The 18,075-nt window shown below is 48.5% G+C and overlaps 7 protein-coding genes across 8 annotated transcripts; 3 read left to right on the top strand and 4 right to left on the bottom strand.

Moving 5' to 3' along the window:
* Positions 1-1,456: 1,456 nt before the first annotated feature.
* On the bottom strand, positions 1,457-3,014 carry SPPG_09233 (uncharacterized protein; the record flags this gene model as incomplete). The annotated part of the gene is made up of 2 exons (XM_016757390.1): positions 1,457-1,985; positions 2,059-3,014. The coding sequence occupies 2 exons, from the start codon at positions 3,012-3,014 to the stop codon at positions 1,457-1,459; spliced, it is 1,485 nt and encodes a 494-aa protein (XP_016607552.1).
* Positions 3,015-3,240: 226 nt separating this feature from the next.
* SPPG_09232 (tRNA 2'-phosphotransferase) lies at positions 3,241-4,211 on the bottom strand (the record flags this gene model as incomplete). The annotated part of the gene is made up of 4 exons (XM_016757389.1): positions 3,241-3,569; positions 3,636-3,723; positions 3,826-3,981; positions 4,053-4,211. The coding sequence occupies 4 exons, from the start codon at positions 4,209-4,211 to the stop codon at positions 3,241-3,243; spliced, it is 732 nt and encodes a 243-aa protein (XP_016607551.1).
* A 135-nt stretch (positions 4,212-4,346) lies between these two features.
* On the top strand, positions 4,347-6,004 carry SPPG_04902. 2 transcript variants are annotated; one of them, XM_016753141.1, is made up of 5 exons: positions 4,347-4,689; positions 4,777-4,839; positions 4,905-5,138; positions 5,195-5,460; positions 5,523-6,004. In XM_016753141.1, the coding sequence occupies exons 1-5, from the start codon at positions 4,425-4,427 to the stop codon at positions 5,835-5,837; spliced, it is 1,143 nt and encodes a 380-aa protein (XP_016607549.1). In that variant the 5' UTR covers positions 4,347-4,424; the 3' UTR covers positions 5,838-6,004. The 2 variants fall into 2 exon arrangements, with proteins under 2 accessions (XP_016607549.1, XP_016607550.1); XM_016753142.1 differs by having other exon boundaries at positions 4,347-4,839.
* On the bottom strand, positions 5,445-7,971 carry SPPG_04901 (uncharacterized protein). The gene is made up of 4 exons (XM_016753140.1): positions 7,248-7,971; positions 6,856-7,179; positions 6,681-6,792; positions 5,445-6,621 (listed from the first exon to the last, which is right to left on the bottom strand). The coding sequence occupies exons 1-4, from the start codon at positions 7,842-7,844 to the stop codon at positions 6,188-6,190; spliced, it is 1,467 nt and encodes a 488-aa protein (XP_016607548.1). The 5' UTR covers positions 7,845-7,971; the 3' UTR covers positions 5,445-6,187.
* Positions 7,972-8,353: 382 nt separating this feature from the next.
* SPPG_04900 (uncharacterized protein) lies at positions 8,354-10,800 on the top strand. The gene is made up of 2 exons (XM_016753139.1): positions 8,354-9,463; positions 9,521-10,800. The coding sequence occupies exons 1-2, from the start codon at positions 8,947-8,949 to the stop codon at positions 10,711-10,713; spliced, it is 1,710 nt and encodes a 569-aa protein (XP_016607547.1). The 5' UTR covers positions 8,354-8,946; the 3' UTR covers positions 10,714-10,800.
* A 181-nt stretch (positions 10,801-10,981) lies between these two features.
* On the top strand, positions 10,982-15,171 carry SPPG_04899 (uncharacterized protein). The gene is made up of 7 exons (XM_016753138.1): positions 10,982-11,099; positions 11,165-11,551; positions 11,616-11,896; positions 11,955-12,000; positions 12,058-13,829; positions 13,893-13,964; positions 14,037-15,171. The coding sequence occupies exons 1-7, from the start codon at positions 11,054-11,056 to the stop codon at positions 15,033-15,035; spliced, it is 3,603 nt and encodes a 1,200-aa protein (XP_016607546.1). The 5' UTR covers positions 10,982-11,053; the 3' UTR covers positions 15,036-15,171.
* A 147-nt stretch (positions 15,172-15,318) lies between these two features.
* Positions 15,319-18,067, bottom strand: SPPG_04898 (uncharacterized protein). The gene is made up of 2 exons (XM_016753137.1): positions 18,006-18,067; positions 15,319-17,933 (listed from the first exon to the last, which is right to left on the bottom strand). The coding sequence occupies exons 1-2, from the start codon at positions 18,053-18,055 to the stop codon at positions 15,476-15,478; spliced, it is 2,508 nt and encodes an 835-aa protein (XP_016607545.1). The 5' UTR covers positions 18,056-18,067; the 3' UTR covers positions 15,319-15,475.
* Positions 18,068-18,075: the final 8 nt, after the last annotated feature.

Raw genomic sequence — 18,075 nt, 5'->3', positions numbered from 1 at the left:
GGAGGCCCTTACCAGACTATCGGAACTATGGTTGGGTCATTAGGGATACAAAGAAACATTTCATATTGGCTATTTCTATTTTTGGATAAATGATTGGGCGGGTGTTCGCGCCTTTTTTTTTTTTATTTTATTTTAGAGGACTCCTACTTTCAGAGTTGCAAGCTACTTGGTGCATGATTATGGGGTTTAAACGGGGCACATACGCATCTTTTTAACGAGGACAAAGAACCCTTGTAGGGATTTGACTCGGGTGCACTGATCAATACACTGTCTCAGAAGGTTTGTGGTTGGCGTCAGTTGAACGAAAAGGATGCCAAATCGTTCTTTACGAACAGGTAGTGTGGGGGGTGAGTAAGGCAGGTATCCACCATATTCATGCGTGGTTGCTCAATGTGTATTGCATGCAAACGAGTAATCATGACACAGGCATGAACGTATTTTGCGAGGCTCATGATTTCACACTTCTGCCTTGCCATTACGTAATGAATTAAATCTTATCATCAATCCGGATCCATCCAAACACCGCAGATCTAGGGCCTCTCCCAACACTGCTATCCCCATTATCGACCAGCAGACTTTTATGGGAGAAAGATGCCCACTGCTCCCACCTATAATTTTGGGAGAGACCCATACAGGGACGGAAAGGACAATGTTAAGCTCATGAACGGATGTACACTCGTCAGCATGGGACAACTGTTTCGCTAAAGTACTATAGCGGAAAAACTCTTACCGCCCGTTAACGGAAATAGTATAATGTCAACCGTAACTTGATGAGCAGGACGCCATACGAGGCTCCATAGATACGTATTTGATAACACTGGCAGTGCTTTCTTTACGAATCCTGGTTTCTGTAGGGAATCTGGACGTCGCAAAGTCGTTGGCGACCCAGATTTTATTGACCACTTTGATGGTTACAGCCAGAAAGCAAAGATTGTCATTGAGGTAGGTCAAAGCCCCATGGACCATTTTTGTGTCCAAGTCAGTCATTGCGACTTGGGGGATGCGGGGGATTTGACCAGTGCTGTGGTGACAAAGGCGATGCATGGGTCTATGACGTGTATGGAATTGGGATATAGTCTCCTCACCACCTAAAAACAGACGTGGTTTTTTGAAAGAACGCTTGCCGCACCAACTGGAGGCACCTTGGAATAGGAGAGAGCTTTTCATATACAGTATCACCCGGCACTACTATACGCATACCTTTCCATTTTACTTTTGGTTGGTGATGATCGATTTTACGGGTGGCCGACGAGTTCCCCGCTACCGATCCGATGAGATACATGAGGTCCGCCAAATTAGAATATATCCCAAGTTAGCATGTCCGAGTTCTAATATCGGCAGATCGCCCAACTGCGTTGGGAAATGTTTGTCTTTAAAATAATTCGTCGCTTTATTGGTAGTTCAACGACTAGCTAAATACATTATATATAAGGTCTATTAAAAGACTTCTATTACCCTACTCTATTCCCAACGCTCTCAGTCCATAAGCATCTACAACACCCGGACACTGTGTCCTCATGACTCTGCCCAATAGACTTTCTCTGTGAAGAAGCTCGTCATCGGCCACCATCTTGTGCCACCAATGTAAGCCCAAACTCTCTCTTTTCATTGCCTGCAACTTTCCACATGATAGTGTCCAGTCGTTGGTTAAATTTGAGCGACGCGAATAGTGAATGGGATAGAAACGGGATGGCCGTAACACGTTCATGTCTGCGCAGTAGGGGTGGTCGTGGAGGATAGAGGGATCTGTGTAGTCTGCATGGGAAAGGCCAAACGCCGGTTTTCTAGCGCGGGGTAGGAGGTGGTTCATAGATCGGGTTGGGGTTGGTTGAGGGAGATATGAGGGAGATGATTGGCGGCGTAAATGTTGTGTTGTTTTGTTTTTGGGGGTGGGAGGTTGGGTTGGGACGAGTCCGAGGTGGTAGACGGACTTTTGGCATTTCTTTTGAAAGGTGCGTGTAACGGCATATGGCCCATTATTTGCCCTACGTAACCCATCGTCAAAATGCAAATGTCAGTTTCGCATAATGTAAGACATCGTCTTGGAAAGCGCCTTACCAGAGGTACCCATTCCACCCCGCTACAAACTCCTCCATTATCGCCCATAGTAACGCATCCCCCTTGGGAAAGCTCAATGCGGCATTATTGATCACATCAATCTGTTCACGAGCTACATATCTCCCAGCCGCCCCTAACGAATTGAGCGAGATAATGTCCATGTCTAGATACGTTCCACCTTCTTTGTACACCGCAGCCAATCTATAAGCATTGCCCAAGTTTTGTCCAACCCAATAGCTGTTGTTGTATGATCCAGACTTCCACCACTTTTCAAGCGGTGTGTCTGCAAAGTACGCATCGTACTCTAGTGGTTTGACGTTGACTCTTCCCGCGATCTTGGGACCCACGGCAGAGCGCCATCCTTGGAGTTTTGTTTCGAAATCCATCACGTTTTCGGCGTGGATTGATATCGAATGTTTGGTGTTCATGCGAGCAGCGGATTCGACAGAACAAAGGTAGCGAAACGTTGAAAGCTTTGTGTTGAAATGGAGAAAGATAATATTGGAGGAGGCATGAGCCTCTTGATCAGCTACTGTCGGCCGCACCGTACTGTTTGTGACGGATCTCTCATTGTCATCAGCTGAGATATGTCGTTCTCCACGAGCAAAGGAATTCAGATGAAAGTCCAGGCATCCAATGGGCAACTCTGCAACATCCTGCTCTGATATTCTTCCCAAGTACCACGCATCCCACCACAACAGTTTCTGCATTTTTAGTTCCTCCCATCCGTGTCCTGTAGAGCATAGATACAATGCCAAGAGGATCAAGCTGAGCATAGATGTTCCTGCGACGACCCCGTATAGAAAAGCCGTACTAGGGTGTCCCGCTTTTTGAACCATTTTTTCGGCGAGGCTGTTGGTGGTAGGAGACCGTAAGCTGCGAGTGGGTGTTATGGGAGGAGAGGACGGCATATCCTTCTCATGCTGACCTTCCTTTGAACTGGAAGTGAGTGCCATGTCACCACCTTGGACATAATCACACACACAAAAAAGAAAAGCGGAAAAAACCTGTTGCTAGTGGTCCAAAATAAATAACACCAACCTTTAACTATTAAACTTTTAATGTTCTAAGCAGAAGGGTTGTGGCACAGTCATACAAGAGCGGTCAAAAGGGCTCATTGCGCAGTAAGCAAAGGCGAAGAAGAAGGAAGGGGGTTTATACAAGACAAACAATCTCCCGATATTATCTTTCAACTTTGAGGAAATATTCGGGCCCAATGACACCGTTTTTGCCTGCGCTCAGAATGACATTATTAGCAGAGCGGAGAAAGGGAATTCCATCGGCAAGCGCTTTAGCCATGTCAATGTAAATGAACACATCACACGTTGATCTCATTCCACTGGTTAAAAGAAAATAGAGTTGGGGGGTTTTTTTTAGGTGTTTTGTCCTCTTTGGATACGTGTGGTTAATCAAAGAACCCTGAGCAACTTGCCTTATCACCCCATTTTCTCCCGGCTTGCCAGGAGCAAAGTGGATGTGTTGTCGTGCCATTGGTTTCAGCCCGTGTTTTTCTTTTGATATTGGGGATATCAGTTTTGGGTTTATCAGAACACTTATATTTTGCCATCCATACTTACGAATGGACGGCCAGTTTTTTGCATATGTTCCATGTACGACAATTGGGGCTTCTGCAGGAGATGTTATGGGCTGCATTTCCACCTCAACCTTTTGGTTCACAGAAAAACGGATTGGTCAATGTTCCAAATTCGTCGTTGGCGGGGGAGCCAAAAGCCGCCAAAAGCGATATGCAAGTTCATTTGAGCATACCTGTAGTGTATGCCCCTGATTAGCTCTAACAAGCCACACCTTCTGATGTGTTCCCTCTACTGCTTCCTGGACAAGTGTGAACCGCTGCTTGTCATTTGCTTGCACAACTTGTTGAATGGTGGTTAGGGATGCATGTTTAAGACGGGGATGTTTGAGCTGTGTATGCAAACACTGTTGAAACCCGCAAGTGCTCGGAAGGATGGCGTAAGAAAAGAATGGTCATTTACCAGGTCGTCTACAAGGACATAACCGTCAGCACGTATCGGAATGCCGTCTTTTGCGGCGCCATGGCGGAGGACATAGGACATTGCTTTTGAGATGCGGACAATGGGGTCATCGGTATGTCGCCCTCCCCCTCTCCCTCGACCTCGCGCAATACTCGCCATGGTGCGAAGAGCTGAAATTGTGTGAAATTGTTTCAACAAAAAGCAACAGTTGAGGGTAGTGTGCTGTCACTTGCCTCGAATACTAAGCCATCAAGTCGCGTGTCTGTCTCCCTTCGTCATCCCCCGCGAACTGTGACCTAGGGTCCAACCACACCAACAGCGTAAACATTTCCATTGCAATCTGTTTCTTGTGCATTCATCTAAAGGGACACCATGGCGCAAGCCAACGGTATCGTCGTCCATGTTACATCCCACCACCATGAGCAGGCAGCACAAGTGCCTGATTCTCCCGTTTCCCGTCCGACATTTGCCTCGCGTCTTTATCACCTTGCAGCTCTCTGGCTCCTCGCCGTCCTTCTCATCTCATCCCTCCTCGCCCTTCCTGTATCCCTTGTCTTCCTCCCCCTCGCAGCGGTCGCAGCCGTTCCTGTTGTCACAGCATTCACGATATGTCTCTTTTGCGTCAGAACAATAATGGGTATCCTTGACCTTGAAAAGCACATGATAAAAGCATTATTAAGAGGTCGACGAACGTTAATCGGCCAATTCAAATTCGTGTTTCAAGGGCTGTCTGTGTGGTTGGAAAATAAAAGAGAGTTCCCGGTTAAAAGAGAGCAATTTGGTGTTGGTATGTAGATACTTCTTTGGGCTGCGCTCTGATCCTGCGAGATGCTCATCTTTTTGATTGTAAAGATCTGCCTGATTCAGATCCAGCGTTTACCATACTTCGGACACCGGAATCTGGTAATGAAGACAACGACTCTGCTTCAACGGATCTTCAAGATAGGAGCGGTCAACATGCAAACGAAGCGAGATCTGACGAAGTCACGTCCAATTTGAGTCAGAAAGACGATGAATCTTTGTCAAATAAATCAATGGAGCTGGAAAAGGAACCATTGCATCAGCAGACTTCATATTTGGAGCGACGTAAGTTTCCGTAGCAACCACGTTTTGAAGCTTTAGATAGTTACACATTCCCGCAGGTTCATCCCTCTCCGAGAAACCGGTTGCAGGGTTACGACATGCGCCCAAAGTCGCTGTACGCCACTTGCGCCCGGGAGATGAGCATTTCATTGCCATTTGCCATAATCTGCTCTTAACCACCGGAACGGGGGAAGACCTGCCACCTCCACGTGTTGGGCTGGTGGATGACACTGAGCATCACATCCTGTCATATTGGCGGGCGGATACAGGAAGAAACAGACCAAGTGACACACTATCTACTCGGGATCTTGTTGGATTCATCGAGGTACTACGTTTAAAGGCCACATTGTCTGACGTGTTCTTTCCTAACATGTTTGTATCCATCAGTACTTTCATGGCGCCGAAGACTCCTGCCATCTCTGCATCGATAAACTCTACGTCAACACAGCCTACGAAGGACTCGGCTTCAGTCGTCGACTCATTAAAGAACTGCATCGTCTTCCCGGAATCGAAACCATCGAAGTGTGGAGTTTGTGGCATACAGAGCATTTTTATAAAGAACATGGGTACACGACTGTACCGCACCCGCAAGGAGGAAGGGTTGAGGCTGAGTGGGGCCCGCTGTTGATATGGGTGAAGGCTGATAATGAGGTTGAGAATCCGAGAGCCAGCATTATTGGCAGTGGAGCACATGGGTTTTGAGAGGCAAGGAGGGTTATTTGTTTTTTGGAAAGATGCTCGTCGGCGTGCGTGGTTTCCTCCCGTATTGGCCGATAGTTTGTCGTGAATACCTTTTTAAATGTTGCTCGTTTGTCGTTTCTTGGTAGAGTAATTAAGAGAGAATTGTGGGTTGATATCCCTTTGCCTGACAAACATGTGCCGTTACTGGCCTTGTTGAAGCCCGTCCATTGACAGTGGCTTCGCATTAGGTATATGAACATAAGCAGATTAAGTTCCATGTACAAGTGCGCAGCTCACTGCAACTGGCATTGCCTGTTGATCCGTCTTGCCACATTCTGACGAGTAACCACTGCATCCCTCAATTTTATCAACTACTCGGTAATACTCATCTTTGTAAACCCTTCCTGTGTGCCTGTCAAATTCAACATTTGACCCAACGTCCTTGGGCTCGGTGGTGGATTACTACTTGCAAGGTGCGGGTGTAGAGCATGTCCTATTATCGGGGTTCCATTTGAACTGCCATTGCTATTCGACGATTTCTCTCCTCCTGTGGTCGTTCCACCCGTCCCGCCCGTTTTCTCGACCCCCCACATGTTCCCAGAGCCACTCGATGTACTTGACACACTCGGCGAGCGCTGTCGTTGAAAAACCAAAGGGAAGGGAAGACTGAAGGGTGGAGGTGTGGAGCCTGTTCGAGGGCCCATTGGTGGAAAGTAGGAAGCTGCGTACGTTGGTGAGTGGACGGTGGGAGAGGACGGCATGCGAATTCTCTTGTAGGGTTCGAAGCGGTCAGTGTCGGCTGATACTGCAGTACTTTGTGTAAATGAGACGCATCATAAAGAACAATTTCCATCATGTGCTTACGTTTGCGTTTTCCTTTACGTTCAGACGCCGAGGGCGAAGAGCCTCCGAGCATCATATGAACAGGCGAGAGTGAGGGGGACGACATGATCACTTCTTGCTGTTTTGATATAAACTAAAATGAATGATTGTCAGATATGAAGGCTTTCTGAAGACGCTGGCAAAGTTTCAGCCATACACTATTCTCCGGGTTCAATTTAGAAGAATGTGATACATATGTAGCTGGGTCCTTGAGTGCTGAATTGGGTATAGCAACAGCGCGCACAGGTACCGGAACACCAAGATTCTCTGGTGTGGTCTCTCTGCTATCCGCAGTAAGTGACATGGACATTGCCCGATCGCTTCGTGGCGTTGACGGATCCATCATCGAGGGCGAGTCAGGAGGTGATTCTTCTAGCATCGATTCTAGTGACTCGAGATTGAACGCAGAGTGAAGGGTGGGGAAACTTTGGTTTACTGCTTTTTCGTGCGCGATTTCCTTATCAAATGGCTTTGCCTCTTCCTAACATTTATGTTTGAGACGTTTGTTTATCGGCACATAAATGTAAAAAGTAAGATGTATGTTCATACCTTGAGCAAATTTGCAATTCTATTCAGTGGTTTTGCCGATAATGCCGATAGCGAACTCCTCCTACTGCCCGTCTTCCGCGGTGTACCATCGACAGCCATCGGATCCATACTGAATGCCTCGTCGGTGAGCGTATTCATCACCATGGCATCTGAATTGCGTCGGGCTAGTAAGGATGCTCTACTACTGCTTGCACTATTTATTACCGTGTTTCCGCCCCCGAAAGGACCTACATGAATCGACAAGGACGACTTGTGTTGCGATCTTCTCGATATGGGGGTTCTAGTCAGATGACGAGTATGCATGTCGTCTGAATCATCCGAGTCTGCGTCAGCCAGATCCCGAATTCCGCTTCGAGAACGCCGACAGGATATCGAGCGGTGCGGTGTTGATTTGGGAGTTGTCGTGCGAAGGAACGGGTTATTTGTACCGAGCTTTGGAAAGGATGGGCCAGCTGATACCGAGGAAGGAGGGTATGATTGATGTTGCGCTTCTGAAGGTTGGAATCTAGGGACGTTTCTTGTTGGGTTTTCAGGAGTGTTTCCCATTTGAAAGATGCGCTTTCGAGGAATCGGTGTGGCCGGGCCGTCTGGGTTCATGGTGGGATTCAGGATCAAACAAGTTAACAAATTGACCAGAATTTGTCGCAATATGCACTATATGCAACGTGCGCCAGCCTTGCTCTTCAATCCAAACGTGGATTCCGATACGATCTTACAATTTGCTTTGTTGTGTGAAGGGCGCCTTCCGGTGGAGAATTGAATATCGCTTTGCTGACTCAGTGTCCACGTGACCCAGAAGTGAATCATCATTCGTTCGGACATGCCAAGAGGTTTTGCTTCTTGCGTATTGTTACAAGATATATTTCCCTTTATCATTCTAATCATATGCAGTTCAATTATCCCTCGTATACTATACATGATGAGACATGTGCAATTGAACTCTACTATGGATCGTACTCTGGGTGAATGGGGTGCGGAAAGATACAACGGCAGCCGTTAAACGTTAACTAACCGTCAATGTAGATATTTGTTTTGCCTCTCCCATTCTATAATGTGAATGGCAAATTGGTGAGATCTAGTGTGATTAACGGTTCAGACGATGGCGCCATGTACAAGTGTTCCATCCCCATAGTCCGATCATCCGCTGACGTAAACATTCTATCATGTGATAATCACGAGAGTCAATTTTGCAAGTCGCGTTTTTTGGAACACTTCTGACTAAACTGAACACTTCGAGTTTTTTGCAGCACACACGAGGCGAGTCCCGTTTTTGCTTACTTTTTGAACGAGAAGCCGTTGTGCGCACACCCCCCCGTTTTCGCGTCGATTTTTTAACCTGCAGAGCTGGAGAGGACGAGTTCTTTTCGGACCTCTTTTTTCGCCTTGTACGGCGAGGATACAAAGAATAACGACCAGCGGATTGCGAGCGACGAGTTCAGGGATCCCTGCATGGTTTATTGTTAACCATGACGTGGGTGTGAACAGCAAGCGCACGACCGAGCACCGCCCGCCAACGGGTATCTTTTTTCCCCCACCACACAACACGCCAATACCTGCAGACTGTGGTGAAGCAGCTATTGGCGCGCACTGCTGAACGACCTTATATTTCACCTACCATTGCACTTGTACACACACACACACGCACTTGTCAAAAAACTGAAAGAAGCTAGATAGCCACTTAGAAAAAAAGAAAACAACCATGTCAGCAAAACAACGTATACCACCACACCTTGTCTTCGCGTACCTTGTCTTGGTGCCCTTGATCCTCCTCGTTCTCGTCAGCCCTCGGGTGAACGCACAGGGCCCAGCAGGTGGAGCGCCAACCAACAACACCAATAACAATTCAACATCAAAACCGTCGATCCCCAGTGGCCCTCTCGCAACGCTCGAGCCACCACCAGGAAAACGTCTCTTTGGCGCCTGGCTCAACACAACCGGCGACACACCCGCTCTTTTCAATTCACATCTCGGAAGGAACGCATCCGTGTTCCTTTTTACACTCTACATACCCCCGGAAGATTATGCAACCAAATCCCCTGCAAATCATTTGGAATTGATCGATCAGACGGCGTCGGATGCTATAGTGCACTTGAGTGTATTCCCGCGGAAGGGCTTAGATTCGCAAAATTTAAGACCAGAGGATTTGCAGATGGTGGTTAATATCTGCAAAGGGCTTAATAGGAGAGGACGGGGTGTTTTATTGAGATTTGCACCAGGTAAGCTTGTTCAAGTCCAACCGCATTTGCGGCGTGGTTCTCATTATCACCATGCAGGAATGAATGTTCCTTGGGTTCCATGGGGTCAACAACCCATCCTCTTCATCAACACTTGGAGGGACCTTGGTCAGAAACTTCGTAGTACACCAGAAGCGAACCAGACTGCTCTTGTATGGGCACCGTGGGACGGAAACGGATATCCGTGGGCCGGTGACGACTACTCTGTAAAACGAGGGACTGCTGATTACGATGCACTTGACACCTCCAAAGACGGCAACGTCACGGCACTGGACAATCCATATTCACCATATTACCCAGGCGATGAATGGGTAGACTGGGTTGGATTGTCCATCTACCACAAGGGCGCGCGCTACCCCTGGGTCGTAAACTCTATTCCCACAGCAACATCCATAGAAGACGCCCTACAGGGCAAACTTCTCCCTTCATTTGTCGATTTTTACAACGCATACGGCCGAGAAAAGAACAAACCTGTCATGCTCGCTGAGACTGGTGCCGTCTATCACTTCAACGCCACGACCGGCGCATCAACGTCTCCAGGTGCTCCCACCGAACTGGCCACAAAACAAGCTTGGTGGCAGCAATACATGAGCAAACTTTTTTTGGATACCTTTCCCAAAGTGAAGATGGTTTGTCTGTATGAAGCTGTGGAGGTGGGAAAAGGACAGGAGGCTGGGACATTGCTGGATTATCGAGTTTTGAACTCAACGAGGGAAGCCTTTCTGGCCGATTTGACCAATGCCGTCGATTCTTTTCAGTGGGCAAACTACACAGGGTTCCGCACGACGTATGTCCCCAATGACGCCAAAGATGATGGCGGGATGGGAAAATCTACGGGAGATGGAGGCGGGAACGGCGATCTGACCAGACTCGCCATTGCTGGTATGGTGTTACTACCCATTATGACGGTCGGGTTATGGGTCGGTTGCGCTGTCTTTAGATTCCGACAACGGAAAGCCGCCCGGGAACGTGCGGAGGCGGAGGCAGCCAATCCATTACCCGAAACGGCGAGTGAGAAAGGATCTGATGGCGATGGTGATGTCGAAAGTGTTGATGACGGTGCGACGATTGTAAATGTTCGCATTGGGAATCCCTCGGATCTACCTGAAATGACTAGCGTCCGTGATAGCGAGGACGAGGTGTGGATAGATGGAGGAGATGACAGCAGCGTGGATGAGATGTCTATTGTTGTGGATGGGTCCGGGAGGGTATTGGACGAGAGACTTTCATAGTGTGTGCATTTGTTTGATATGCTTTATATTTTGTATTATTGATGGGAAAAGTGTTACAACTAATAGGAGATCCATTTGTACAGTCCATATTATTATTACTTGTATTCATTGGTTATTTTTTACGATAGGCAACAATCTAAAAAACAGGTTGAAGAAATGTCACACTCTTTGGAATGGTTTAGATCAGGTCAACGCAGCAGGGTGTGAATGACATAATAATGCTCAAGTGTGGCGCAGGCGATGGGCAGTGCTACAAGGTTATTCCGACTGTTTTGCCGACTTTTATGCCAAAGGGGAATCCGGACGACATAACTGACGGACTTTGGACAACCGAACGGACATGTCGACGCCAGCTTCATCGTCAGCGGCATCCCCTCCGGGGAAAGGTATTGCATTTTGATTCTGTCTAATTAGATTGAGGGATTGGCGTTGACATTTTTCCCGATGGTAGCCGTTGATGAGTCGGTTAAACATCTCCACCTGATTGATGCCATGCGCACAAATGACATACCAACTATTACTGCAGCAGTCCGTCGCCTCGCAGATAGCACCGTGACACCTTCCTATGGCAGTCCTCTTCACCTTGCCATCTCCCTATGTTCGACGCCGGTGGTTGAGCACCTCGTTGCAACCTTTGGAGATGCACTCAAGATCTGGGTAAATGCACGCAGTCTACCTGACGGTGAAACCCCGTTGCATGTCGCTGCAAAACTAGGGAGGGCTGACATCGTCGAGGTGATCTTCAAAATCAAAGGATTGGATGATACCATTCGAGACGCCGATGGAAGGACGGCGGAGGAAGTGGCAAAGTCGGAGCGAATAGCGGGGTTGGTTGTCGGTGAGTATTGGATTCGACGCAATCATCTGAATGCCCGCTAATGGTCATAGTGGTGCATTTGCAGCTCATAAGACGCAGTACGCAGAAAAGATCCTGTCGACGGTCCGACAACACCTTCATAACAATGCAACACAAGCTGCGATCGATGTGTTCAAGAACGATGCCCGAGCAAATGCATACCTGTCGATGGGATGGATTGATATCAATGCACCCATTGATCCCGAAACTGAACACAGTTTCCTGCATTTTGCGGCCAAAGCAGATGACGTCCAGCTTTTGAATTGGGCGCTGGAGCGAGGCGCGGATCCGGGTGTCAAAGATAGGAAGGGAAAGAAGCCGGTTGATGTAGGTGCTGGTACTTGCGCAGAATGTTACCATTTATTGATCAAAATCATTCGAGCAGCTCTGCCCAAAGAAGGACAGCAACACAAAGGAGAAGCTCAAAACAGGTTGGTTGGGTGGTTTGCATTGAATCAATTTTTCTGTGTCGCTAAATTTTAGTTTAGCAATTGCACAGGCTCCCATCATGTCCGGCAGCCTACCGCAAGCCACTTCCTCAACGTCAGGAGCACACAATCCACAAGCTCCGACTTTGCGGGGCACCCTTTTCAAATGGACCAACTATGCTGTGGGCTACAAAAACCGCTACTTTGTTCTTGAGCACGGGAATCTCTCCTACTACAAATCTTCTACCGACTACCCCCTGGCATGCCGCGGGTCCATCTCGACAATGATTGCTAATGTAGTACTACCCGACTCTAGCGATAAAAGCCGATTCGATGTGGTTGGAAAGGGAAGCGTCCGATACTCGTTGAAGGCACGGAGTCCTGCTGATGCTAAAAAGTGGGTCTGGGCATTGATGGAGAGCAAAAAGTACATGATTGATCGTGCCAAAGATGCAAGCGGAGACACTTCGCACACAAGCGTCGAAGAGAAGGAAGGTAGCGAGGAATGGGAGCAAGAATCGAGCGCTGGTGAAGATGAGGCCCCTTCTGTGCGACTGTCGGTTGCTACGGACCTTGCAGCATCTGGAAACAACCTCAATGTTCCCGCTGAAGAGGGACCACTTGGTTCTGCAAGGTCTTCGGTTTCAGGTGATGGTGACCGACATTATCCGGCCAGCGTTCACACCACACGAACCGCACAGGACGCCCTGCCGACCACGTCAACCCAAGATATTGGTACACTAATGTACCTTTTGAATGTGCAATTGGACGTTCAACAGCGCGTTGTAGAGGCGCTTGTGGATGCATTAACAGTCCATAGCAGTAACCTTAGCACTTCGACAGATCCATCTGCGGGAGGACCGGTTTCATCCAATACTTCGTTTTTACAGGAAGTGGACGTTTCAAATTTGCCGTCCTTACTCCAAAGTTCATCCAAACACGTACAGGATACCGTGCGGAAGCTGGTCGAACGCTGCGAGCAACGTCAACGGCATTGGGCGAGGAGATGGAAGAAGGAAAAAGAGAGTCGGAGAAGATGGGAGGAGGTGGTGCAGAAAGTCTTGGGAATTGAAGGGTTACCGAGCGGGCAAAATATTACATTGCGGGTTGGGCATCCTGTTGGTGGTTCTGATACAGTGTCCATAGCTACCTCGGGACATGGTGATGTTGACTTGGAGGAGGACGAGTTTTTGGAGACGGAGGACGGTGATGTCTTTTACGATGCCATCGAAACGGACACATCGGCTGCGAAAACGGACACGGGATATATTGAGAACATGTTTGGATTTGATGCGATCGATGAAAGTGTTGGAAAACCTGTTTTGGCGCGGAGACCTACTCGGACAGCAACATCAATGTCTCTGGTCCTTCCCTCTGGACATGTGATATCTCGAAAAGCTCTCGAAAAATCCTTGTACGGATATCCACCGACAGGTAACTACCGTACCTCGCTTCCTCTAGACCCATCCACCCCGAAGCCGTCTCTGGCCGTCTGGTCTTTCCTCAAATCCGCGATCGGAAAGGATTTGAGCAAAGTCACGCTACCCGTATTCTTCAACGAGCCTCTGAGTATGTTACAACGAATGTGTGAGGATATCGAGTACATTGAGCTGTTATCACTCGCCAGCTGTGTTGGACGAGGTTTTGTGCCTGCGGAAGAAGGCGGTGCGGCGCGTACTGCTGCTCAGACACTTGGGGTGTCTTTCGACGATTTGTGTGGATTAGACGAGGAGGATGCGAGTTTGGTGAGAATCATGTATGTCGGGGCCTATGCGATGAGCAATTACTCGAGCACGGTGGGCAGGGTGAATAAACCTTTCAATCCATTGCTGGTGAGTGCAAATGCATGTTATTAACTCGTCTTTTTCTTGATGCTAACGTACGGTGCAATTTAGGGCGAGACATATGAGTTGGTCCGGGAGGACAAGGGTTTTAGATACCTGTCCGAACAAGTTTGCCATCATCCGGTATGCTGAAAATATGTCTCTCGCAGACGATGTGGTCGGGTTTCTGACCATCTTGTTTTTTATTTCTGTAAGCCAATCAGTGCGTGTCACTGCGAATCCCCAGATTATACTTTCTGGACGGAAGTCAATGTGAAATCCAAGTTCTGGGGAAAATCCCTTGAGATTCACCCTCTTGGAATGTGCCATGCACGTCTTCCTGTCTATACAAAAGCTACCAATCCCGAAGAGAAAGCCAGTGTTTCCGGCATGGAGCATTATAGCTGGAAAAAGGTGACCACAAATGTGAACAACCTCATTGTTGGCAAGCTTTGGATCGATCATTATGGCGACATGGCGATACACAACTACCGGACAGGAGAGGATTGCATTATCACCTTTAAACCCAAGAATGCCGGCGGAGGATGGTTTGGCTTGGGCGGGGGGAGCAAGAAGAAGGATGACGCAAACGGAGACGCGGATAACGGCGGTGGTGAAATTGTTGGAATCGTCAAGGACGCGAATGGGGTAGTCAAATGGGAGCTAAAAGGGCGCTGGGACGACAAGGTCGTAGCGCACTTTGTCGGCTCACCAGCCGGTAAACCCAAAATATTGACTCAACCTCTCCCGTTGTGGCGACGTAACCCCACACCAGCCAATGCTTCGCAAAATTTCAACTTTACCGCATTTGCCTGTTCATTAAACGAAGCCAATCCTACTCTCACCTCGGTCCTACCCCCCACGGACTCTCGTATCCGGCCAGACCAACAGGCAATGGAAAAAGGTCAGTGGGACCTAGCCAACACCTGCAAAGAAAAGCTAGAAGAACTCCAGCGCAACAGACGAAAAAATATTATCGCAGAGTTTGAGAAAACAGGCGTCCCATCCGGCCCATCCTCTGATGTTGGTATACCCATTGGTGAGGCCTGGTGGGTCCCCAGATGGTTTGTTCGAGAGGTGGAAGAGGATGGTGGGGAAGAGCATTGGAGGTTTAATGGCGAGTATTGGAAGTGGAGAGACCGGGTTCAGAATGGTGAGGCGTGGCCTGAATGGGTTTTGGATGTTTTTGGGACTCGTGGGGGGGAATCGGTATAGTGGACGGTAGGGGCTTACGTAGATGTAGAGGGTGTGTTACTGTTACTGTTTGTCTTTTTTTTCTTTTTGGTTTGATTTTGTTGAGGTACTCTAAATACAATTTTGATGCGCGGAAAAAACTGCATTCAGACAGCAAGAGTCGGTTGCAAGTGTGTGCAAATCCTTTCTCCAGAATACTGGGGGAGCGATGTTGGTATAACGGATGAAGAGCAGCTCACGCCCATGACATGGCCGCCAAGAAACAGAATTCTCTCCAAAAACTCGTTGAAAAGATCGAGTACAGCACGCAAACAACAATATTCATATATCCTAATAGCATCGTGAAAAAAAAAAAAAAGAAAATAAACTATGTACTTTCCAATCGCATTATACCAAAAACCCCCAGAAAGCAAAATGGCCAATGACAGCAGCCCAATAATAGATCATTAGTTATACAGCAATTAAAACCCGGCCCCACCACCCCACAACCACTCTTGCCCAGCCCATATTCCAAGACTAATCAATCCCGCCGTCCAAAGCCTTGTGGATGTCGGCAACCTCTGACGTTTCGCCGGTCGACCCTCGTGCTCTTGTTTCTCGAGCTCTGGGTCGTTAGACTCTTGGGGGATTGTGGGTGACATGAAACTGGGTTTACGTTTTCTAGGAGATTGAGCAGATGGAGGTGAATGCGGTACGGGAGTACGTGGCGGTGAGCTTGGAGGGGATGTCATTGGGAGTTCGCTACTGTCTTTGATATTTCGTTCAAATTCGCGGTTTGGTCCAATTTGTATGGCAGGAACTGTGGGATCTAAATGGGATCGAGCTTTTGGACTTTTATGTTGACTGTTGCTAGCTTGGACTTGCTCTGCTGCCTCTTCTCCTTCTTCTTCAATGTCAGCGACGGACGATGAACTTGGATTTGCATCGTCTGGTCCCAGCGTTCGCCAGTCATCATCCCTATTTTGCCCATTCGGCGGATCCTCTCCATCTTCCTCCCACTCAATGGAATCAATCCTCCAACCCAAATGCTCAACCTGCTCCTCAATTTTTTCAGCCCGTTCATTTATCTGGTGAAGCCCCCATTCTTTCATCTGGTTCAAATCCTCCTTGATGGAATCGTTATCTTTGTACTGATTATCCGCAAACTGCTCCAAATTTTCAATCCGATCCACAGTGCCGTCCAATTGTTTATGGACATGTGTCTTGTCGTTGAAATATTGGTTTTGCATTGCGTTGAATTGGGTTTGAAGTGCATTGTATTGGGCTTGGAGGTTCCCGAGCTGTTGGGCTTGTGTTGCCAGTTGAAGTTGAAGGACTTGGATATTCTGATAGAGGACGGATGCCGTGGGCAATATCGTATTGGATGCGGATTCGAGGCTCGACATGCTCTCAGTTGATTGAGTTATGGAGCTATTGGTGGCTTGTACAAGATTCTGCTGTGAATTAGGGGCATAACTCGACGTTTGCCCATTGTTGCTGAGAGAGGGACTCGCAGGCGATTGTACCTCGGACCCAGGTACTGAGCTACCAGCTCTTATTGTAGTAACCGGCTTTGCTGTACTGGTGTTACCCTGTCGTACTTTCTGTGACTCTGTCGTGGGACTATTTTCCACCTGTCCTTTGTCAAGGCGGTGCGGATCCATCTCCGTCATCCGATCGTCTATAGACTCTTCCTGATGATTTTTAGAGGCCCCACCTCGACTCTGTGCCCTGTTGATTCCATGTACATCTTTTGCTGGCGCTCTTTCGGCTGGACCTTTCCCTTTCACGTCCAGAACGGGTGTCTTTCGGAGTGAGCTCTGCGAAGATGGCCGTTGCGCTGTCCCTTTACGGACAGCCATAGGAATAGATTCTCCGGCGGTAACCTGTTCGTCAAGATCTTCTTGAACGTGTCCCAGCTGTTCTCTCTCTTCTTCCAGCTCGGCTTCTGCTTCCAGAGCCGCCTGCTTTTGCGCTCTCCTCCTCTGGCGCTGCGGTCCCATCCGGCCTTCATGCTGTTCTTCAGTATAGACTCGCACAGGTGGCGACTCTGTTCCTTCTCTCCGTTCGTCCAGCTCATCTTCTGCTTCCAAGGATAATTTCTGATTCTTTCTCTTTCTCAGCCCTTCCAGTCCCCCCAGCCCGCTGCCGCCAAGCCGGCCTCCCAGTACCAGGTCTCCAGATACATGATCACGCTCTGCTTCCCTCACCAACGTCTCAAACTGTTCACAGTGCGTTTCTCTTTTGATTGACATCGTATCGCCCGATCGTGCATCCGCGCGATTCCTACCAGTAGTATTGCGCCGGGTCGGGATTCGCCTCCGTTTTGATGATGAAGCCTTCTTTTTAGGTCTCCAATCCTCATCATCCTCTCCAATTGGTACCATTTCGATGTCACCTGCCAAATCTACGGCGAGCGTTTCTACGGTCTTCCGTCGTTGACGCGGCTTAGCCTTTTGTGGAGGCGCTGCGGTCTCGTTATCGACCGAAGAACTGGCCGGTATCGAAGGTGGGGCGTGCTGATCTCTTTCACTGACACTGTTGCTGGCGCTATGCGTAACGGTTGCAGGGACAGAATGGCTCGGTGAAAGGCTAATGTTGGGCGTCATCGTCAGCTGACTATAGACTTGTTCCACCTCAGCAACAGTGCCAGGAAGGAAGGGAACCTTGAAGATAGGAATTTGTGGCTCGGGTGATGTAGAGGGTGTGCGCGCAACTCTGGTTCGCCCAGAGGCCGCCGTGGGGGACGCGGATGAGGTGAATTGCCAATTGAGGTCTCCCGACGTGTGGGGGTCTGGCGATCTTGCTGCTTTGTTTGGCGATATTGTGGACTGGGAAGATTTCTGTGTTAATGGCTGGGAGTTGGACGGTGAAGATATTGGTTGTGATGCGGGTGCCTGGGATAGTCTCCCAAGTGTCCTTTGGCTAAAGACTCTTTCCCTAAAAGCCAAGAAAAAACAACGTGTTATTATTATCAGTTTACAAAGCTCCCTCCAACGAGAACATAGTTACAATGCGACATCCGCCTCCGGAAAGTCAGAATCCTCCTGGTCACTATCCATGGTGTCAAGGACGAAAAGAC

The sequence above is a fragment of the Spizellomyces punctatus genome, assembly GCF_000182565.1.
Source record: "Spizellomyces punctatus DAOM BR117 chromosome Unknown supercont1.8, whole genome shotgun sequence".
NCBI lineage: Eukaryota > Fungi > Chytridiomycota > Chytridiomycetes > Spizellomycetales > Spizellomycetaceae > Spizellomyces > Spizellomyces punctatus.
Note: the sequence above shows the minus strand (reverse complement) of the source record. Positions and strands in the feature narration are given on the sequence as shown.